Raw genomic sequence first — 23,954 nt, 5'->3', positions numbered from 1 at the left:
CTGAGCTGAAGAGGGTCCAGCAGTATGCAGTGGATGTGACTCTTGATCCTGATACAGCACATCCTAAACTCATCCTGTCTGATGATGGAAAACAAGTACACTGTGGTGATAAGAAGAAATGTCCAGACAACCCAGATAGATTTTCTGAAGAGATTGTTGTTCCCGGAAAGCAGAGTTTCTCTTCAGGCAGATTTTATTTTGAAGTTCTGGTTAAAGGGAAGACCGAATGGGCTTTAGGAGTGGTCACAGAGTCAGTCAACAGGAAGAAAAAAATCACACCGAGTCCTGAGAAAGGTTACTGGACTGTAGGAGTATATGAAAACATTTGTGTAGCTTTTGAGGATCCTGAAGTCCGTCTCCCTCTTCAGTCTTATCCTGACAAGGTCGGGGTGTTTGTGGATTATGAGGAGGGTCTGGTCTCCTTTTTTGATGCAGATCATGCAGCTCTTATCTATTCCTTTACTGGCTGCTCCTTCACCGGGAAACTCTACCCATTCTTCTGTCCTGGTGTTAATGATGATGATAACTCTGCACCTCTGATCATCTGTCCTGTCAATCAGTCAGTCCGATCTTTCTCCATGAGGAAATCAGATCAAAATCAGGTTAATCTCATCATTTAAGCCAACATAGAGAAGAAGTCCTAAAAACAGAGCTGCGCAAACTGCACCTGCTGTTGGAGACCAGGTTATATGGTTAGACTTTGCAGAACAAGCTAATAACCTGACCTGTATTTCATTTTTTTGTTAAACTGCTTATACTGTTTACCCAAAAAGTCCAATCTGTCTTTCTCTCAAACTCTCCTTTTCTCTTCTTTCAGTGTTTAAAGACAAATATCCTGATTGTTAATTTTTGCTTCAATCACCTGCACTACTTAGAAACGTGCACACATAAATTTAAAAGAATGTTAGATGGCCAGTTGCAGACACGATAACTGGCACCTGATATCAGTCATGACCACTTTTTAGCAACTCCTGTAATACAAGCAGCTTCTCTCCACCAGTTTTAACCAGTCAAATAGATGCACGCTCTCATATAAAACTCTGTGAAGTGCTAAGAAATGTTACTCTCTTTTGGGAAGTTGGCCGCAGCTGATTGCTCACAGAGTGTAGCTTCCTGAACATTGGGGGGTCCATGTACATGTTCATATCTGATCACCCAACTTTTTATGTGACATTTATATGAACAAGATTGCTTTTTATGCAGCACTGTTTAGGCTAAAATCAAGGTTGATGTTTGAATTGTTGTAGTAACATGAAATAATTTCCCTTGAAGTCAAAGTAACCAAAAGGGGGCTGGTGACACAGGACACCTATTAAAGGCTTGCTGTTGCCAGCCTGTGGAGCAGGAGCAGCCTCCTCAAGGCCAGAACCGACTGATGGGTCGGCCAAGCTGATGGGTGTTTCTCAGCCTGTGGCACAGCAACATCAAGGCTCACTGACTGGTGGCAGCGGACCCACTGTTGCGTCCCTGCTGGGAGCCCCCCACAAACCACTTAAAGAAAATCAGATTCAGAAGCCCTTCCACTTTGTGTGACTGTAGCCATCTGGCCACTGCATCACTCAACCACCTGGCGCATGTAATGTGGTTATCCTCCAACCCCATCCAACCCCCTGGAAGCGTCAGCATTAGTCCTTGAGCACAAGGTCCGGGTGGTCCATTATTGCCTGGTTGACATCCTCAAGATGGGCCATCACCACTTTGGGCAGATTGAGGTCGGTTGCCTAGGCTAGCCCCAACAGCAGAAGCATCCATCCGGTGAAGCATCATCACCACTGTAGCTGAGTGAAGCAGCTTATCTGGTGCTCAGCCTGGTCCCATAGCCAGTTGAACTGATCTTGATGCACCACCCCCAGCTCCCGGAGCATGGCGGCTAGCTCCACCAGCATCGTCCAGTACTTCTACTGGCTGCACTGGTCATGGATCTGTCATCCTACAACTCAGTTTTAGGCACCATTGTGACACAAAGTCCCCGACACATACACATTGTTACAGGGCTCATGACATTTATTTACAGCATTCTCTTGTTCAGGTTGCTTTGTGCAGCTTTCTAGCTGACTTATTTCTGGCACAGCCCTCCCTTCGGTCCCAGCTGGCTACTGAACTAGCAAGTACAAGACGAACCAAACAGCCCTGGTTGCTCTGCCAGCCTCCTGGCACTGCGCTGAGTCCACTGCACCATCAGTCTGTCCACACTCCCACCACAAAGCTGATAGAACTATGAAAATGCTTGAAAATTGATGCTCAGCAGAGAAAGCTGCATGGCGTGGCATTCTGTAATTCATCCAATTTTCAATAAAATTGATCACTATTCCTTTTAGAGTGAAAATGTTTGGAAAGATTTTGATATATCGAGATCTCAATGAGCAGTCTGAATCACGACATAAAAATACTGTCGTTTTAAACTGTAATGAACATGTAATGGCAGCACACTAAGATGTGTAAAAACTAAGATATACTGTTCATCCGGTTCATCTCAGGTTGTCCTTCATCTGTTTTGTGACATGACTGATCTTTAAATAAGACTTTCTACTATTTCAAGGAAGATAAATAAAGGCGTGTCTTTTACTTTGGGCTCCTGGTTTCAGCTTTTTAAAAATCTTGGTTGTGGCTCAGGTGAACATTTCCAGATTGAACTTGTTGACTGGCTGTTTGTAGCCTTTGAGCTAAAAAAGATTTGACACTTCGACCTAAAACTGTTTCCTGTCATCTGTAGACTGAGGGATCTTACAGGGATGGTGATGCTGTTTTCAAGAGATATGATTTTTCAATAGGCACTGGTTTCTGGTCCGGAGGAGTTTAATGTTCTGACACATTGAAGGACCTGTCAGGTCACAAATTTTGAAGCCAATACGATAACCTTATCCCACCAACGCTGTGGAGGTCAAGCTTCCTCCAGACTCATAATGATTCTCTGGAAAAGAGTAGAATTCTTAGAACAGAGTTTATTAAACATTGTCATATGAACAGCAGAACAGTACATTTAAAAGCAGAAATAACACATAAAAAGCAAGCAAACGAAAAGTGAAGCAACTCTGGGGTGCAGAGCCTTAAAACACAAAAAGAAAACACACACAAAAGACAGACAGGAAAGAAGCAGCAGAGAAAAGCTACTCAATGCATATCAGACTCATGTTATATAGGGATAGTGATTCCCCCCTCCCATCATTGGGTACCCTTTCATACTTTGTTTTTCTTTTCATCTTCCACTTATGATATAAACAACCCTACACCATAACTTCTTGCAAACCAGCATTTCAGCCATCATTGCATTGGGTTCTTTTGTCAGTTTTATGGCCAAAGTGAGTCTAAAAGTCTGCAGAAAGGCTGTTAATCAGTAAATCCATTCAACAATTTTGTTGGGTGCGCATGCCAGACATAAAGTGCTATCCATGCTGAGTAAGGGTTTACTTCTTCGCCTTCTGGTGTTTGAGACGAGAACCAGAGTCCCAGGTGCATGCCCTGCAAAGGCCAGGTTATTTACTTATAGAGATATTGAAAGGGCTGTACTTCTGCTTTACAGTCATTTAAAGAGTTGCCTGCTTTGGCTTTACAGTCATTCACAGAGCTGTATGCTTTTGTCTTGCACCCGTTTAAGGGGCCATACGCTTTTATCTTACAGCCCCAGAAAGGGCCACAGTCATTTGCTTTACAGCCTTTACAGGGTCCCATGTGCATACTTTAGCAGTGTCAAGCTGAATTAACCTTTTGTTGGACCAGTAACAGTTGGTCATAACACTATCAAAGGTTTCTTACTGATCCTCATTGTTACAATTTTAAACAGTATTAATCTGCATGTGTTCAGAGAACAAATAGCAAAAAATTTTCTTTATATAATGGTAGATATATTTAACCTAAATAAATGGGCCATGTGATGTGAGCATGCAAGTTAAATGCTTAACACAGTGACTCCACTATAAACACTTTATTGTGAGTATGCACAGTGTCATGAACCAAAGTTCCGTGCGCAAGCTGGACCCAGAAGCAGAACTCACACACCAGGGTAGGAGAGAATAAAGAAACCAAATTTTATTATAACTAAAGGTGTCCCGTGAGGGTAGCCGGAAAAAACAACGTGTGGAACCAGAAAACACCGAAGGACCGGGGAGGTGAGTCGCGCAGGGAACGCCGAGAGCAGGGCTGTGGGAGGCTGCAAAAAAAAAAAAAAAGAGAAACAAGATTACTGGGGTGCGGAAAAATGGCAGCATACGAGGGAAGGGGGAGTATGTGTCTTACGGTGATAGCCGGGCAAAGTGAACCAGAGGGGGGGCTCCAAAAGGGGTCGAGGCGGCGGGGCTGATCGTGATCCAAATCTCAGGCGGGCAGGTGGACAGGCAGGTGGCTCACAAAAAACGCCGAGTTGTGATCACTGAGAGACGACTACGGACTGGCGTGAAGCAGCAGGTAGGGCAGGATTAAATAGTCCACCTGGTGATCGCCTGGGATGGGATGCAGGTGTGGGGTTAGCAGCCACGCCCGTGGGCGTGGGCATCCCATCAGCACCCCGGACGCCGGGCCGCGGACCATGACACATAGTATACATGAGTATATATGATTACACACATTTTATGAGAGTAACTATGATTACATGTCTACTGTGTAGAGATATATATGTCATAATAGAATCCACAACAGACCAGAGCTAAATAATAAGCCTGTTCATCTGTTATTCTGTAAAACTTTAATAATACAATATTTCCACATGATCTGATTCTTTTTCTGCTGTTCAGGTTTCGTTCCTGCTGTTCGAACATCTTTTTAAAAACTACTACTAATAATTGCTGACAGTGTAACCCAGTGTTAGTCATCTGATATGTGATGTATACTATGCAGTTCCATTCAGTTCTATGCAATACTAAAGTATTATGATATCACTGATTTATGACTGTCACCACAACATATGAGCTCACATTTAGCTTTGAGAGAGCAGACTTGTGTGAGTCTACTGCAGGAAATATGACTGTAACGCTGCTGAAACCAGTGTGTTTTCACATTTTTTAAAGGGATGAAATGAGAGTTGATTTAATAGCAGCACTGATCAGACTACATTTATTTGCTGCTCCCCCTAAAATATTAATAACAATCCATGAAGCAGTCAGGTAATAGATCCTGGATCATTAATTCAAACCAAACATATGATGTAAGTGATGTTCTTGTAAGTGACGGATATACCAGGGATGTTGAAGTGAGACAACATACATAATTCTTATATTAAGTTCAGTTCAGTTTTATTTATACAGGCGCCAAATCACAACAACAGTCGCCTTAAGGCGCTTTAAACTATAAGGCAGACCCTACAATAATACATAGAGAGAAAAAACCCAACAATCATATGACCCCTTATGAGCATGACTCATAAGGGGTCAGTGGGAAGGAAAAACTCCCTTTTAACAGGAAAAAATCTCCAGCAGAACCAGGCTCAGAGAGGGGCGGCCATCTGCTGTGACTGGTTGGGGTGAGAGAAGGAAGACAGGATAAAAGACATGCCGTGGAAGAGAGCCAGAAATTAATAACATATGATTAAATGCAGAGGTTTATTAGCACATAGTGAGTAAGAAAGGTGACTGAAGAAGAAATGCTCAATGCATCATGGGAATCCCCAGCAGCCTACACCTGTTGCAGCATTACTAAGGGAGGATTCAGGGTCACCTGATCCAGCCCTAACTATATGATTGAGCAAAAAGGAAAGTTTTAAGCCTAATCTTAAAAGTAAAGATAGTGTCTGTCTCCCAAATCCAAACTAGAAGCTGGTTCCATAGAAGCTGGCCTGAAAACTGAAGGACCTGCCTCCCATTCTACTTTTAAATACTCTAGGAACAGCAAGTATGTCTGATGTGCGAGAACAAAGTGCTAGAGTTGTACTATAGGTCATTAAGATAAGATGGGGCCTGATTATTTAAGACCTTGTATGTGAGGTGCAGGCTTTTGAATTAATTTTTGATTTAACAGGAAGCCAATGAAGGGAAGCCAATACAGGAGAAATATGCTCTCTTTCTAGTCCCTGTCAGTACTCTTGCTGCAGCATCTTGGATAACTTAGAGAGATAGGTTGATCATATGCATATGTAATGTAAGGTGTTATGATGACATCAAAGGAAGCTTCAACTAAACCAGATTTACGGTGCTGTGCAAAAGTTTTAGCCAAGTGTCGAAAAAATGCTGTAAACAAAGAATGCTTTCAAAAATTGAAGTATTAATCATTTATTTTTATCAATCAACAAAATGCATTGCATGAACACAAGAGAAATCTAAATCAAATCAATATTTGGTGTGACCACCCTTTGCCTTCAGCACAGCATCAGCTCTTCTAGGTACACTTGCAAACATATTTTAAGGAACTCAGCTGGAGAACTAATCCTTCTGTCTCTTCATGTAATCCCAAACACACTAGATGATGTTGAGATCAGGGCTCTGTGGGGGCCATACCATCACTTCCACTACTACTTGTTCTTCTTTAAGCTGAAGATAGTTCTTAATGATTTTGGATGTATGTTTGGGGCCGTTGTCCTGCTGCAGAACACATTTGGGGCCAATAAACAATGATTTATATTTCTGAAAGCATTCTTTGTTTACAGACTTTTTTCCACACCTGCCTAAAACTTTTGCACAGTACTGTATATCATATCCTTGACTCAGCATAACACTACATGATGTCAGAGGACATCTGAAGATGGTGAAATTCCCATCTGCCGAAGCCTTTGATTTCTCAAGGCTGAAGCAGTGGCCTGTGTTGCTACGAAGCTCAGCCTAGTGGAAGGCGATGTCCGGGTCGCTACACTGCTATATTCACTTGGGAAAGAAGCAGAGCAAGTGTTAAAGACCCTCACATTTGAAGAAGGGGAAGATGAAGGTGAGCATGAGACAACTATTTCATCCCCAAAGTGAACACAATACATGAAAGAGCTTGTTTTCATCAGCACACTCAAAGGTTGGGGGAAACCACAGAGAAATACATAAGAACACCCCATGTGTTAGCAGACACCTGTAATTTTGGCTGTGTTAAAGAAGAAAATACCCTTGAATGATTGGTCATTGGAATACTCAACAAAAAGACATCAGACAAGCTGAAAAAGATGCCTGATTTAACCCTCAATAAAACAGTGGAGCTTGTGAGACAGCGAGGGGCTAGTGCTTGTGCAAACCTAAGTTAAGTTGCTTACAAAACCCAGCTACACAGGGACAAGCAGAAGCACAGTAAAAGCCATGCAAACAAAGCACAGAACACAGGAGTCAAAGTGAAACAGTACCAAAATGTGAATAAATGTCACAAATGTACAAGATATAGTTGAGTACATCCAAAGAACGATAAACGTCAGGCCAGAAATGTGAAACGTGGTAGCTGTAAAAAGCTGGGCCATTTCACGTTTGCTAGTCGCTTCCGTGTGGTCAATAAAGTGTTTGCACCACACAAGAAAGTGAAAGTAATGCAACCTACTTTCTACGAGGAATCACAGATGTGGAAGATTCTACAAAGGGATGGACTGTAAAACTACTAATACAAGGTTCTCAAATAATCTTTAAGATTGACTCAGAGATTGATAGTGTTATACCAACAGACAGCATCTGATAAACTTGCCTGTAAGCCAAAACTAAGAAATAAAAAAACAGTGAAGCAGGTATACAACCCTGGAAGCAAACTGAACTGTGTAGGTAGTTTATTTTATAGCCACCACAATGAGGAAGGAGAAAAGAATGAGGTTTAAAGTCAACATGAATAAAGCTTCACAAGGCATTCACCTCTTAAGTCACAATGTTGCAGCTACCATGGGCCTGATAAAACTCATGGAAGAAATAGGAGCTTCAGAACAAATCTGTGAGGGAGGTTGAAATCAAACCCATCAGGATCACACTCCGAGAGCGTGCACTTCCTTACAGTGTGATGACTGCAAGGATAATGTCAGTATCCATGTTACCAAAAGTGAAGAAACTGGATCATTTGGCAAACTGTGGTGTGATTCAACCAATTCCAGAGCCAACTGAGTGATGTGCTCCGATAAATTTCTGTTGGAAACAAGAAACAGATCAGAATCCGTGTTGATTTGTAAGAGCTGAAGAAGGCACCATAAAAAGAAAAATATGTTTTACCAACGTTTGATGACATTTTGCCTAAACTTGCAGGTGCCAAAGTATTTTTTCTGTTAGATGCTGCAAGCAGGTTCTGGCCAATACCACTTTATATGGACAGCACCAAACTGACAACTTTTATAACCCCATTTGACAGATACTACTTCAGCAGGCTACCATTTAGTATTCCCAGCACCCCAGAAATCTTCCAGCGCGAGGGGACAGAACTCTTGAAAGGACGTGAAGGAGTAGCGGTCTATCCTGTCAATATACTGATATATGTGATATAAAGTGACCACAAGTGTGTTGTGTTTCCACAGTATTTAACCGTCTTCCCAAATACATCGCACACAACATAATGTCTATATGCTGAACGTAAACTCAGTTATGATCTGTGAACAAAGTCAAGATTGCGTGTTTTGTGGTCTAATGTTTTGTGCCTCGGATTTCTCATTGGCTCGCACTCTTGCAGAGCATAGTACACACATAAATGAGAGGCGATTGTAATTCCTATTAATAGTGTATTACTGACTATCCTGCTAACTGGCGAGTTTGCTTTTGTCTGTATGTCATATTTACGATTAAAAATAAAAAAGTTACAAATTAAAAAGTTTAATCAAATTGGATATTGATATTTTCATATGGGAATTGATCCTGCAACATGAAAGGCTGGTAATGGAAATATAGATATTTCAGGATCGCTCCTCACATCACTACCCCTCAGTAAGTGAATGCGATGGTAGACAGCAGTGAGGAGGAGAGTGTGAGTGCGTTGCAAAATATGACTGACACCCATAAATGAAGCAGCATCTGACTGCAGTTAAAAGAAGAAGAAGCAGATACTGTCATGATCGGAGGCAATAAGACGCAGGGTTCTCAAGCATGAACCGCTTTTATTGAATTGTAGCAGCAGTGTACGTGGCTACATCAATTTCTGAAAAACATATACACACCAGTATTCTAGTGACCTCTAGTGGCTGCCCCCATGGTAGCCTTACTAGGACAACATAAACAGATTTCGCAACACTAACTAAGAGGAGGAACCGCATCAGCCTATCAAAGCTGAGGCATTTGATTTTTCTCAATGTTAACCTGCACTGAGGACATACTGTTTGGCTACTGAGTTTGGTTCTGCTTTTGTTCTGTGGATTTGTTTACAGTGTTTGTTTTTGTGTTAAATTAGAATTCAAAGTTTGATTAAAATATTAACGAGCCCACTGAGCCCAGCCCATCAGTCTGAGGATGGTAGATGCTAGTCCGAATAGATTTAATGCCCAGTAATTCTTACAGCTCAAAGTGCGAGACATGAACGATGTGCCCTGGTTAGTCAGTATTTCTTTCGGAATACCGACCCGGGAGATGACCTGACGGCTAACCGCCGGATTTAACCTATGCGTTTTGCCCCTAAATTTTAGCAGCAGCGACGCTACCGGATTCTTGTGAATATCCCCGTGCACACATCTCACCTCCACCCACTCTGCTTCCAACAATGCCCCGGGACGAACCAGGCTCTGGTGCACCAGGGTCTCCGTGCAGCCCGTGTCGACCAAGGCATGGCTTATACACCCTTGACACCTTACCGGTATGTGGTATGTCCCTCCTGAACCGGGCGGGTGCTGGAGTCCCAGCGACCAGGAACACCTGCCTGACCTCCATAAGCAGACACTCCCGGCGCAGATGCCCTGGCCACCCGCACTTCCAGCACTCCGGCCCCGGCGTCTGTGCGGCTCCTCGTGGCTCCAGGGCAGCACCAGCCGCTACTGGAGTCCCAGCTGGAAGCAGCGGTAGGAATGGGTTTCTAGAGCTCCACCTTGTGTTCCTTTCCGCCGCGGCCGCCATCCCCCCCTCCAACCTGCCACCCCGGGCAGCCGCTATGACGGGCCCCGGCTGTTCTGCCGTGGCTCCTCCTGTGCAAGTCCTGGGACCGCTGCTAGATGGTCCTCCGCCAGCGTGACCACCGCCGTCAGAGTCGCTGGGCGGTGGCAGCGGACCCAGTGAGCCGTAGCCTCCGGCAACCCCTCCAGGAACTGCTTGAGGACAACCAGATTGAGCAGCTGAGCTTCCTCTGGTGAAGTCCCGGCCGCACCCACCTAGCTGCTGCATCCTCCAGCTGACGAGCCTAAGCAAATGGCCGCTCCCCTCCTGTCATCCTGCTGGCTCGGAACCACCGCCGAGAGGCCCAAACAGTCCAGGCCCATTCATCCTCCGGCCATTGGCAGGCCAACGCCGTGGCCTGGAAAGCTTAGACCAGCAGGTCTTCCCCCTCCACCATCCGGTTTAACGGCCACAGTCCCCAAGAGCTGCCCCGGGGCCGCGGTCTGCTGCTCCGATTGTTGGCATAGCATCGCCAACTGCTGACCCTGAGTCGCAGCCTGACGAGCCACCATCGCCGCCATGTCCTGCATGATCTGGCCCAGCATCTGTAGCGGTTGGGCAGGCGGCTGGGGCGCCGGAGGAGCAGGCGGGTTGGGCTGGAGATGCGACATTGCGGCCTGAGTTTCGGCACCACTGTGATGTCAGACCCCAACACATGCAAACAGACCGTGGGTATGGTGACAGCACACTTATTTTATTATCACTGTTGTTCACTGTGGTTTCAACTTACTACACGGGACACAGACACTCCCGCTCAGCGGTCACTCCGCTCTCCCTCCTCGACTGTCACTGAAACATAAAAAGAGTCACAATCAGTCACTTGTCCCCAACACCTGTTCAGCCCCGCCTCCATGCCGCCCCGGGAGCTCACCGTGCCACCCCTCCTCTGCAGCCAGCCAGAGACCACACCCATGCCACAAAGTTAAAGCTTGATCAGCTGTTTTTTGAATTTATTTAATATTACTTTCTAATATCAACTGATGTTTGCTGGAGCCACAGCTGTAAAACCTGCTGGTCATGATATCGGTTTGGATATGTGGTGAGAGGGAAACATGAAGATGAAACCAGGAGATGTCCTTACTGAATCATCAGAGCTGAACAGGTGATGGAGAAACACGTTTACCTTTTAGGTGACATGAATGGGTTGAAGGGAAGCTATGAACTGTTTCTGAGAGACAAATAACACCAGCTGACAGGTGGTAACTGTGCAGGGGCGGGTCTAGCAAAGTTTTGTCAGGGGGCCAGGTAGACAGGGAAAGGGGGGCACAAAGAAATACTTTTCTTTCTTATTCTCATTTAAAATGTCTAGCTTTTACCAAAGTGGTCATCTGATGTAAAATGTATAGAAATCATATATATATATATCCCAACAAGACAGTGTACATCACTGTCACAACAGCGTTTGTTTTCATTTAAAGGCTTTATGGCTTTTCCTATAATACCTGGTGGGCCGGTCTCTAGGCATGCCAGGCGGATTTTTTGCCCTAGTCCAGCCCTGGTATTTCCACACACATTTCTACCCTGTGCTAAATTATTTTTTATAAAAATATGAACATTTACCTTCTTCTGATTTATTTATGTATTTTTAGTGCATATTTATGTCAAAAGTCACGTGAAAAAAAATATTATCACAAGCAAATATTTTTTTATGTCACCGGTACAGATATTCATTGTTACTCATGTAAATAAATTCTTTGTGCCTATTCTGGTTGTGTAAAGTTTAATGAGTCAACATTTTCATGGAGTTTGAAGTAAATTTTAATGCAAACCAATTAATAACTCAATAAAAACATGAGGCTGAAATTAAAATAAAAATGGTTTTAAAGCCTAATTTCACTGAAAAAATAATCATAAACTGTGTGAAACTGAGTATTTAGAGCTGTCTGAAGTCTGAACTTAGAGCGCACAAGGATCAGTTTCAAAAACACTCACCTCATTATTTGAAACTTTGGTCATGTTTAACATGAACATTCAAAATTGGAATTGTTAATAAAATCATTTTCTTTTCTTTCTCACTCAGAGTGCAGACATGTCTGCTGCCAGCTGTCTTCTACCTGAATTTTAAGGCTGTGGCAGTGTAGACTTCGTGGCCCAACATATCCCAGAATGCATAGCGCGGCGATGGGTGTGGATAAATTTGCAGAAAAAAACGGCGGATGAGGGGCGGCCGAAGAGTACACTTTAAGTACTGAATATTATGTCACTTATTTATGTGCAAATGTTTAATAACGAAGAACATTAAACATTACTGTTGGCCACATGTCGGCAAAGTTATGTGACATTAGTGACGTTTGTACTAACTTGGTTTTAAAGCCTTTACTTTAAAATATACGCCGTTCAATAGCTGACCTTAATCTTACAGAGAATGATCAAAGCTCATGTAGCAAGAAACAAACAAATGAACAGAAGATTTTCTCCTTCATTTCTGTCAAACAAAGCTGTACGACACGTTTCCAGTGGTTAGTATCATGGTTGCTAGGCAACCTGGGCAGTGCAACGGAGGCTTTTTTTTCTTTCTTTTTTTTAAACTTTATTGACAAACAACAGTATCAGCGCAACGGAGGCTAGGCCGTCCCATTACACAAGCCTCGCACTCCCGGCCTTAGCGGTCTTTGAGTACGCGGCCCTTCATTATCGTTGAGGCTGCGTACTTTAAGGCTGCAGACCCTGAATTGGGAGACAGCCCTTTTCTTTACTCTTCACTGCTTCTTCCGGTTTTCTCCTGCTCTCCACCTATGTGGGCGTGGTCTTCGGAGCGTCCTATTGTCTTTTCTTTTCTTGGCAATGAAGACGTTGCTTTTTTCTCAATTTCATAAAAGATACAATAATAGTTGACTGAACAAGAACTGTGATCACGTCCATCAATACGCATCCACGCACTGCTGAGCCACCGCCTCTCAGAGGCGGAGCAACATGCTTCAGCGTCAGAGTCCAGAAGTGAAACTCACAGTAAAGACAGCAAAACTTGTTTCTCTTCACAGGAGCGTCAAACTGAGCTCTACAGCCTTTCTGAGCAGCACAGCAGAGCGTCTTCCAACACGGGTAAGTACAGATGATCACGATCACACTGTTTTAAAGTCCACATGTTAAGCCTCCTCTTTGTAACCTGCAAATACGGTGCAGTTCACCTGCTGGTTGGGGTATTTCCACACACGTCTCTGCATTTCTCTCCTCTTATAAATTCTTTTTATAAAAATATGCAAATTCACCCTGTTCTGATTTTTAGCGCAGTGCAAACAAATGGTAAACTTTCACTTTCAGTAATCCTGATCTGCAGAGATGATGATGCGTCATCTCTGCTGCAGACACTGTGCGATTTTTTTTCAGTCGCGCGATTCAGCTCCTGCTCAAACTGCACGATTGACTCGCAGGGGTTAGAAGTTGGTAGGTCACGATGCAGGGTCTCACACTATACCGCCCGATGCTCTGATGCGACCTGAGAGCTCACACTGTGCGTCCATAAAATGAAGGTTATAACAGAAATTCTGTCGCTCGCTCTCCCTCTCTGTCTTTCACTCACACAGACACACCACCACCATCAACTTTGCTAAATTGCTAATGAAAAACATTGATCAGGCAGCTGTGATTGAGCAGCAGTGTAGATCCAACTATTTTCACGGTTGTTGTGGTCGTGATAATTTTGTGAGGCCACACCGAAAAGGCTCGGATGAGCTTTCCAAAGCTCTACAAGTTGTGCCTCCATCGCTTGTGTCCAGATCACACGCTGCACAGCCGTGTTCTGCACCGTGTTTTTCGCTGACATTTGTGTTTGCGCGTGCGCAGTGTGACAAACTACGGTGACACCCTCACGACTCTCAATCGATTGATGATCAGGAGCGGGTCGTGAGGTGTCAATCGCTTCTCGTTACCCCACATATACTACACGATGCACGACGCACGATGAAGGCCAAAATCGGGCCGATCGCCAAAACGGTCGCACGACTCAAAAATCGGCTCAAAATGGGCCAAAAATCGCACAGTGTGAGCCCAGCATTAGATGTGGGGACGATCCGGAGCTGTGGAAGCAAATTTATGCCAAAACTCAGGCGACAAAAACATAATCATTAACAAATAATTTCATGTCAAAGGTGTTTTAGATTTAATGATGTTTCACATTAACTGGTGTTCAAACAGATGTGTCGCAGATTCGCTTTTCCGGAGCCGCTACAGACAAAGCAGGAAATAAACACTGAAAAGGATGTCAGTGACAGTTAGTTCAAACCCAGTCTGTCATTGTTGTTGCTCTTGACCAAAAAAATATTTAACATGCCCTTAAGTTTATCTGGTAATAATCCCGTGCACGAGGCGACTGTGAAAACTGCAAACAAAACCAAACCGATGCTGTTCAGAATACCATGAAAGTTACCTTGTTGTTTTTGTTATCAGTTTCACCATATTTTATTACTCCCATGTGATTTCCTCGTTGTTGCCTGTCTGCACTCAAATGCGGTCCAGTCCACTAATGCCACCTGTGTCCAAGTGCCATAGCCTACAATCAGATTAACTTGTGATACATCTGCATCTGACTCTATCAACACATTGAGTAGAAGCTGATTGCACTCACACTTGAAGCATTTAAATCGACCCACAAACATCATTTTCAAAGATGGTTTGTTAAGACTGAAATCAGTCATTAAGCAAACAACAACAAGGATCATTTATTTCTGTTTATTTAAAATGTGTAACATCTGTAATCGCTTTCTGCACAGGGGAAGTCCACGTGGTTTCACTTTCCACAGCAGGTCCATTCAATCATTCCATTAAAAGACGGAACAAATGAAAAACTTCATAACGAGGATCAGGAAAGGAAGTGTGCCTCAGGACCTGGCAATTATAATTTGGCCAAAATACCTTCACCCATGAAATATAATTATTTGCTTGTATTCATTTTTTTCCTCGCATGCACGATGAGGCTAACTAATAATAAAAAAGGATTAATTAAAAAAGGTAGTATTTTAAAAAAGGCTTTACAGCCTAATGTCATTGAAATAAATTATTATAAACTGTGTTTAGAGCTGTAAGAACTTTGACCTCAGTATTTGAAACTTAGGTCATGTTTAACCTAAACATCCACCAGTGGAATTAATAAAATCAGTTTCTCTTCTTTCTCACTCAGGGTGCAGACATGTCTGCTGCCACCTGTCTTCTATCTGAAGATCAGTTTCTGTGCTCCATCTGTCTGGATGTCTTCACTGATCCAGTCTCCACACCATGTGGGCACAACTTCTGCAAAAACTGCATCAGTAAAAACTGGGATATCAGCTACAGGTGTCAGTGCCCCATGTGTAAAAAGGTGTTCAGGATGAGACCTGAGCTGCACATCAACACTTTCATCTCTGAGATGGTTTCTCAGTTCAGACATGAAGCTCAGCAGAAAGTCAGCAGCAGTAGCTCAGAGCAACAAGCTGCCAAACCAGGAGAAGTTCCCTGTGACATCTGCACTGGAACCAAACTGAAGGCCCTGAAGTCCTGTCTGGTGTGTCTGGTCTCCTACTGTCAGACTCACCTGGAGCCTCATCTGACAGCTTCACGGCTGAAAAGACATCAGCTGATTGATCCTGAGGAGAACCTGGAAAGCAGGATGTGTATGACGCATGATAAACCTCTGGAGCTGTTCTGTAAGAACGATCAGACATGTGTCTGTATGCTCTGCTGTGTTTTTGACCACAAGACTCATGAGTTTGTTCCTCTGAGAGAAGAATATGAAGGAAAGAAGGCAGAGCTGGGGGAGACTGAGGCTGAAATTCAACAGATGATCCAGAAGACATGGCTGAAGATTCAGGGGATCAAAGAGTCAGTGAAGATGAGTAAAGATGCTGCAGACAGAAAGAAAGCAGAAGGTGTTCAGGTCTTCACTGCTCTGAAGGAGTCTGTTGACAGACGTCTGAACGAGCTCATAAAGGAGATAGAAGACAAACAGGAAACAACAGAGAAACAGGCTGAAGGTTTCATCAAAGATCTGGAACAGGAAATCTCTGAGCTGATGAAGAGAAGCTCTGAGGTGGAGCAGCTCTCACGCTCTAAAGATCACCTCCACCTCCTCCAAAGCTTCTCCTCTCTCAAAGCTGCTCTAACCACCAAAGACTGGAAAGAGGTCAGTATCCATCCACCATCATATGAGGGCACTGTGGTGAGAGCTGTGGATCAGCTGAAGGAAACACTCAATGAAGAGTTTGAAGACTTGTTTGAGGCTGAGCTGAAGAGGGTCCAGCAGTATGCAGTGGATGTGAGTCTTGATCCTGATACAGCACATCCTGAACTCGTTGTGTGTGACGATGGAAAACAAGTACAACGTAGTGACAATAGGAAGAAATGTCCACACAACCCAAAGAGATTTTCGAAGTTTGTTTGCGTTTTAGGAAAGCAGAGTTTCTCTTCAGGCAGATTTTACTTTGAGGTTCAGATTAAATACATGACCAAATGGATATTAGGAGTGGTCAGAGAGTCAGTCAACAGGAAGGAAGCCATCACACCGAGTCCTGATGAAGGTTACTGGACTGTAGCGGAACATAAAAACATTTGTGTAGCTCTTGATAAACCTCAAGTCTGTCTTTCTCTTCAGTCTGTTCCTGAGAAGGTGGGGGTGTTTGTGGATTATGAGGAGGGTCTGGTCTCCTTCCATAATGTAGATCATGCAACTCTTATCTACTCCTTTACTGGCTGCTCCTTTATGGAAAAACTCTGCCCACTCTTCTATCCCGGTGTTAATGATGATGGTAAAAACTCTGGACGTCTGATCATCTGTCCTGTGATGGTGGGTGATGGCATCAGTGATAATGATGAGGATGATGATAACTGATCATCAGTCAGTCAGTCTGATCTTTTTTCATGAAGAGATTGCATCAATTAAAGATTAATCGTAACATTAAACCAACACAGAGAAGAAGTCCTAAGAACAGAACTGAGCAACTCAAACCTGCTGATGAAAACCATGATATTCAGTCAGAACCGGCAGGTCAAGTCAGCACGCTGAACTTTAATTGATTTGTTTGTTTTACTGTTTTCAACCTGATAACAGTATAACCCATTTGTGTAATTTCAGTTTGAAAAAGACCTTTCCTTAATTTTCTTCCAGTGTTTTAAGGCACAGATGTTGTGAAATATCAAACAAAAGGATTCAGAAACTCTTCTGCTGTTTTAAGGTGTGCACTTAAATAAAAATAAAAAATAAAAATCTGAACTTTTGTTTTCTCCTTTCATGTTTTTTGATGATAATCAGCTGCTGAACTCTAGTCTTCTTCCCTGTAATGTGGCAGCAGCATATGAGGTGAACAGTTTGGGAACAGGTTCGTGTCTCTGTTCTCATGGAGAAAATGATCCATTTGAGGAAATTTCATTCTGAGAATGCCGAAACTCTCCTCTGCTTTCAGCTTTTACGAGTGCAAACATTCAAACATATACTGTTCACAAATATGAGTACAAATGTTAATATTTAATTATTTTCAGGCCTGCAGTCAAACAGATTCATGTCTTTGTTCTCCTCATCAAATTCCAAATCATCATTAATGAAGCAGATTTAAACGTTACATTTAAATGGGAAAAAATAGCTTCTAACTGTTAGTTCAGGTTTTATCAGGTGGCACCAACACATTCGTCTGAAACACATTGACGTGTTTATGATTTGTTCCTGTAAATCTGTATTTCTTATTGATGCTCAGATCAGACAAGCCCTGCAGGACAGCTTTCTGTATTTCATCCAATATTTCAATAAAATTGATCTCTGTTCATTTTAAAGTGGTAATGTTTGGAAAGTTTGAGATATTTCCTAATGTTGATGAACAGTTTGAGTCTTGAAGACATAAAACTATTGTAGTTATAAACTGTAATGAATGTTTAATGGCAGCAGAATCAGATGTGTAAAAACTAAGATGTACTGTTCATCTGAAGATATCTCAGGCTGTTCTTCATCTGTTTTGTAAATAAGACTTTCTACTTTCTGCTCTGTTTCAAGGAAGATAAATAAAGACTCGTCTTTCACTTTGGGCTGCTGGTTTCAGATTTTTAAAATCTGCTACTGTGATGCTACTTTCCAGAAATCTGATTAGTGAGTTGGTCTGGTTTCTGCTCTGGAGCAGGTTAGGTCCACCGTATAGGGATTAAATCTGAATTTAGGGTAAATGGAGAAAAATCCCACACGTCTGACATGTTTTTACAATATTTTTTTATTAACTCCAGTTGCGATTTATTGTCAAGAAGTGTCAGTAAACTAATGAATGTACTAACCAATTAAAAATTAATTCAAGTCCAGTTTAGTTGACTGTCTTCATTAGAATAAATGTGTATTGAGTCTCAGTCACTGAATAAGGTGACTCCCTTTAACGTAAAAGCTTAATAACGTTTAAAATGCAGAGGGAAGCCGGTGTTGGCGTGCTGATGCCGCTCCCGATCGTTTTTTTCTGACCTGGTGAAAAACCAAAACGAATGACTCGAGACAGACTTCTTCAATTCAATCAACTTCTTTATTTCAACCCCTGCGCAGGAGGGAATCAGCTCAGCATAAAGCCTCTTGCAGATTCAAAGGGCAGTCCTTCTAACTGTTACATTTATATTATTCCAAAGTTCCTTATTTACCTCCCACCTTTCCTGTTATTCTGATATCACGTTCGCCTATACGACATACACAGTTTTGATCAAAACAACTTCTTCCTCATCTGTCGTCTTCTACCTTTCCTTTTAAGGTCTTGCATCTTTAACCCCTTTCTTAAATGCATGTCTTAATTGTTTATGTGTGTGTGTGATGTACATGTCTGATCTGCAATGTGTGTGTGTGTGTGTGTGTGTGTGTGGGTCATGTCAAGTGTCTTGAGTGTGCGCTTTGTAGGTGTTAAGTGTGTTGCGCCCGGGGTTTACGCTCTCCTCCTTAGTTCTGCTTTTCTAGTCTATACTTATCCAATGTGTTCGACTGTTCTTAACGCTGCCCTTTTGCCCCCCCGTTATCTACTGCAACTTCTGTACTATTTCTTAGTATCTCGCCTATGCATCTTTTTCCTGTGATGTTGTTTCAACTATTGTTGCTCCTAAGGTCACACAGGGGCCTGCTTAAAAGTATAATGTTTAAACAGCATAATGCTAAAAAGCTATATAATGCTATATAATTCCACACCGGCCTTCTCAGTTGTCAGACATTAGTCATCATTGATTCAATGAAGAACAATGAATTAGTTGCTGTAATTCTTTTCTGCTGTTGATGTTAACTCTTGTTTCTCACTGAAATTCTGACTGAAAAATATGAGTGAAACAGCGCCTCTCTAAATGCCATGTGGTGAAATAATTGATAATAATAATAAGAAGAAGTGGTGAAATGCAGTATTCTCTGAGAGTCTGAGTTTGTCTTAAAGATGTTTCAGCTGCTTTTAAATACTGTCAGAGATGTTCTGACACCCCGAAAGACAAAAACCAAACTAATAACTCTGTGAATCTGTAAATCTTTAATACTAAAATATTTCCACATGACGGGATTCACTTTCCTCTCCTTTCAGGTTTTATTCCAGCTGTTAAAACACATTTAAAATATTAACAGTAATCAATGAAGGAGATCCTGTGTCTTCAGTTCAAACCAAACATCTGGAGTCACAGCTGCATGATCTTCTTCTGCTTCTAATCAGGCTGATGGTCCATCTGCTTCTTTGATGTTTCAGCATCTGAGTCTTTTCCTTGTTGCTTCTTTTTCCTCCTTTTCTCGTCCTGAGTGGGCGTGGTATTGAGCAAAATAAATAAAAGAAAATAACAAAATAAAACTAGTACCGGTACCGAAAAAAAGAACATTTATTCATAACACACATGAAAAGACCAAGGAAAACTGAGTAAACGACAAAAACGATAACAAAATAACGCTGTAAACCAATAAAAGCCCTGAAAACTATACATTTCACACCTGAGCCTCAACTCTCGCGGCCCGGTACCAAACGACTCACGGACCGGTACCGGTCGGAGGCCCGAGTGTTGGGGACCGCTGATTAAGAGGGCCCGAGGGAAGCTCAGAAAGCTAAGCAGAAGTTATTTGGAGAGGGGAGTGACTGCTGTTGGTTGAAAAGAGAGGTAAAAAAAACTTCAGTGGTGTGGAAACATTATGGGTTCACGGAGTCAGACGTGGATCAAGTAGACATAGTGTGTAAACTTTGCTACAGTGTCGTAGCTGCGCCACAGAGCAACACTGCAAAGTTCACTAAACAGATGTTTACATTTTTCATTTATTTTTTATATTGCAAACATTTGCACTGTTATCAGTATTTGCACACTGTTTTATATTATTTTTTGACAATCTTTAAAGTCATTATTCAATTGTCAAGGGGTTGACAATTGTTCAAACACAGTAAGAGGGAAATGAGACACTGGCAGACCGACTCAGAGTTTCAAAGACGTGCGCACGGGTGAGAGTCTCTGAGCAGACTAACACACCGAGCACCGTTTACTCGCTTTATTTATAAGGCAAAATGGGTTACATAGTACTTCCTCTTTCAACTGAAGAGGGGAGAGCTCAGGCATTGTCTTAGCTATCTAACTTCTGCACACAAACTGAAAAACAACGACACAGCAGTATTCATGCTTATCTGACATCTCAGACACTGAAGTAAAGAATGCATGTATATCCTGTCTTTGTCAAACATCTCACACACTTAAGCAAGGAATACATTGTGTTCTTTTCAACAGTAAGCTTTACCGTGTGAAAATATATAAACACTTGATTATAAGGCATACTTGTTTCTACTTGATTATACTTTAATGATTTAACTAAAATAAAAATTCTCTTAACATCAATACATTGTTATTGTTAAATAAATATCGTCAAATAATCGAGATCTCAATTTCAGTGAAAATAATCGTGATTATCATTTTTGCCATAATCGAGCAGCCCTACAACCAACTGCACTTCCGTATCCTGTCGACAACGCCACTTATGTAACCGAGGTGAAGGAGATTTTTGCACAAGTGTTACTAAAGGAGGGAAACCCTCCTCAAAAACAGACGGAGCAGTGGAACAGCCAAGGGAATGCCTCGAATTAAAAAACTGTATGACTACAATATAATTTATTATACTTAAACAGTTAAAAATATAAAATGAATTAAAACAACCCTGGCCAGGGAACAACACAATAAAAATCAATAAAACACAACATTAAACATCCAGTGGCGTCCGCCACAGAATAAAAGTCACTAAAAATTAGAAATGCAGGCAAGCGATGTAGAAGGGGGAAACCCGGCGGCGTCCTCGCCTTCCTGTCCGTGTTCTCCGCTCCGGTGTGCTGGAAAAAAAAAGGGCAGCAACAGTCACTACTCTTTTAGCGGCTACCGTTCATTAGAGTGGAATAAGTCAGGAGACTTACCCTGGGTGGGCAGAGCTCTTAACTCTGCCCACCGCTTCCTTGTAACATGCCAATCGGCACCGGCCCGTCTCGCCGCGGGAGGTAGAGCACTGTCTCGCCGCCTCTAGTTCCCCGCAGAAGCGTGATCTGGCCTCCAGTTACTCCAGCAGCCGGACCGCTCCCTCCGCTTCCCTGCTCGCTGGTGTCGACTCCTCGTTCACGGCCCACACCAGCCCTCCGGGCTTGCAGGCGCCGCAGCCTGACACCATTCACTCCACCACCCTGTTGCCTGTCTCTCAAGCCTCCCCTCAAGCCTCCTTCTCTGTGGTCTGCCAGGCCCTCTTATTGGCCTCTGGGACCTCCCAGGTGGGATCAGGTTCATAATCAGGTAGGGGTGGAGTCTTTCCAGGACAAGTCACCAATGAATACCATAAAAACCATGCAATAAAACCCATAAAAATAAAACACTGTACAATATTAAAATATTAAAAAAATAAAACACAGCAAAACATGCACAATAAAAACCCTAGGTAACTTGTCCATTTCCACCCCGTGACATGTACATGGTTTGTTGGCATTGCAGCTGCTGTGATGGGCTGATAGAGAGCAGACACACTCCAGAGTGAACATATCAGTCCTAACCTGACGTCATTCACAGTTCTTTTGTTCTTTGGTTTTGGGTGCATTTAAGAAATGACGCAGTGTATCCTAAATGTTGGACTGAGGTTCTAATTCACTTGCTGATTCCTAACATTAATTGCATGAAAATAAACCTGCTTGAACACATAAACTGTGGTATGCAACCAGCAGAGATGAACTGTTATAAAAACTGATATAAAAACAGCATAAACAGCTCTCTCAGTGTAGGATCGATGTAGAGGATAATGAAATATCTGCTCACATCTTGTCAATTCAACTGTGTACATCCACAAAGAGCAGTGGACCTCACAGCAGCAGCAGATCAGCTGATCACAGCCTTTACACTAAGAAAATACCATACCATCCATACCATACCAGCTTTATTTATAAAGCACTTTAACATAAAACCAGGGTTCACAAAGTGCTGTACATAGATGCTGGTGGTGGAGATGAGGATAGAGGCTTGGATGGAGCCTGAGTAACATGGAAGAGGCAGAGACGGGGATGTGGTGGGTTTCACGAAGGCCTATGCAAGGGAGGATGACAGATGAGCCGTAGTAAGTACTTTCTGGATGGGATCTGTGTTGACTAAGTCGATGTTGGTGGTCAGATCATTCTAGGACCAAACCAAGCACACGAACAAATGTTCAACAGGTTGAATAAGGCCACAGATTGTCAAACAGTTAGTAAAGATTCAATTATGAACAGTTTGATATCTTCCTTCTAAGTGGGGAAAATGAAAGGTTAATCCACAGAGTTTTCATTAAAAAGATTTGTGGTTGTGGGGTATGACCCAGAGGGTTCAGGGGCAGTACCACAGGAGGCTGGCTGACACATTTGTCAGTAATTGTCTAATGATGCCTAGTCTTTCTGCAAACAGTAGTATGCTGGGACCACAAGACAGTGGACTGAGCTAGCATGGCCATTATAATGCCATTGCTGACTCACATTCACATCTCTCCCTCCAGAGATTCAGAGCCTTGGCCCCCCATGCAGAGGCATCCCTAACACCAGGTCCACCTACTGAACTGCTTGGAACGCATTCCGTTCATTCCACAACCTTCCTTCCTTCAACCTTCGCTTCCCATCCTACAACAACGCTACCATGTCTAGCTTCGTATGTTTCATTCATCGATTCCTGGCCTTCAAAATCCCCACAATCAAGGCTTGTCTTAGAGGCATCAATTTCATTGCCAAAAAACTCACAGGTTCGCCTCGGTCGACCTCTGCATTATCTCAGCTGTTGCTGTTAATCAAAGGTCTCCAACGTCAGGCAGTACTTAGACTCCACAGCGTCAACAAAATTCAATCCAGATTTTCATCCCTGCATAAGTGACCTTCACATATGCTCAAACTGGTAGAGGAGAGAAAGCATAAGAGTGGAGAGAGAAATATAGAAAGAAAAATGGATAGGACAAAAGTTGCCCCAATGCGTCTGTATTTCTTATTGGTGTGCAGTGAAACTGAACTCGGCTATGGATACTCCTGCTTCTAACTCTGATCTGTCTCTTTATGATTTTTGAAGCCTTTTCGCCCATTGAATTATAGGAAAAGTGGAGAAAATTTCTCAATTTCTGACAATTAATTAATTTAATAAGTCCTGTTTGTATTTAGGTGGACGGTAAATCACAACACATAATACTGGGCTAGAGCAGCCCAGCTCAAATAGGTTCATATATATACTGAAAAACAGTCGCTTTTCCTCCTGAAGTCTGGGGAGAATTAAAAATAAGCACCAAAGAGCTCCAAAAAGATGCTGAACTCAATGGCATTCACCCAGGTGTCTGTCACACTGAGGAAATCCAGCCTATTGAAGGTGATCCTTGAATTACAGGGATCCTGGCAGAGAGGTCGCAAGTTACTCAGGTTTACTCCTCCTAACTACAGTTTTATCAGTGATGCCAGGGTGAGCAGGAGAGGAGGAGGGGTTGCTGTCTTATTTAATGAATCATTTCAATGTAAGCAGCTATCTCCTGGAAGTTTTCAGTCTTTTGAATATGTGGCTTTACAGCTGAAGGCCCCATCCAAAGTTGTGTTTCTTAATGTTTACAGGCCTCCCAAATACTGCACAGACTTT

At 42.7% G+C, this 23,954-nt stretch overlaps 2 protein-coding genes and 1 long non-coding RNA gene across 3 annotated transcripts in view; 2 read left to right on the top strand and 1 right to left on the bottom strand.

Annotated features, from left to right (window-relative positions):
- The window catches only part of LOC106633213 (E3 ubiquitin-protein ligase TRIM21-like), an 18,288-nt gene extending 15,037 nt beyond the window's left edge, over positions 1-3,251 (top strand). Inside the window, exon 4 of the mRNA XM_014333748.2 lies at positions 6-3,251. Coding sequence (XP_014189234.1) covers positions 6-620 — 615 coding nt within the window. The 3' untranslated portion in view covers positions 621-3,251. The remainder of the gene's footprint in view (positions 1-5) is intronic.
- Positions 3,252-12,745: 9,494 nt separating this feature from the next.
- LOC102301910 (E3 ubiquitin-protein ligase TRIM21) lies at positions 12,746-17,912 on the top strand. Its single transcript, XM_005923054.2, has 2 exons — positions 12,746-12,977; positions 15,052-17,912. The coding sequence occupies exons 1-2, from the start codon at positions 12,849-12,851 to the stop codon at positions 16,732-16,734; spliced, it is 1,812 nt and encodes a 603-aa protein (XP_005923116.1). The 5' UTR covers positions 12,746-12,848; the 3' UTR covers positions 16,735-17,912.
- A 2,367-nt stretch (positions 17,913-20,279) lies between these two features.
- The window catches only part of LOC121814574, a 7,540-nt gene continuing 3,865 nt past the window's right edge, over positions 20,280-23,954 (bottom strand). The window contains exon 2 of the long non-coding RNA XR_006054447.1: positions 20,280-21,639. This is a non-coding gene — a long non-coding RNA (uncharacterized LOC121814574). The remainder of the gene's footprint in view (positions 21,640-23,954) is intronic.

This window comes from Haplochromis burtoni, unplaced genomic scaffold (genome assembly GCF_018398535.1).
Source record: "Haplochromis burtoni strain Fernald_Lab_line unplaced genomic scaffold, NCSU_Asbu1 Contig_61, whole genome shotgun sequence".
In the NCBI taxonomy this organism is placed as follows: domain Eukaryota; kingdom Metazoa; phylum Chordata; class Actinopteri; order Cichliformes; family Cichlidae; genus Haplochromis; species Haplochromis burtoni.
Note: the sequence above shows the minus strand (reverse complement) of the source record. Positions and strands in the feature narration are given on the sequence as shown.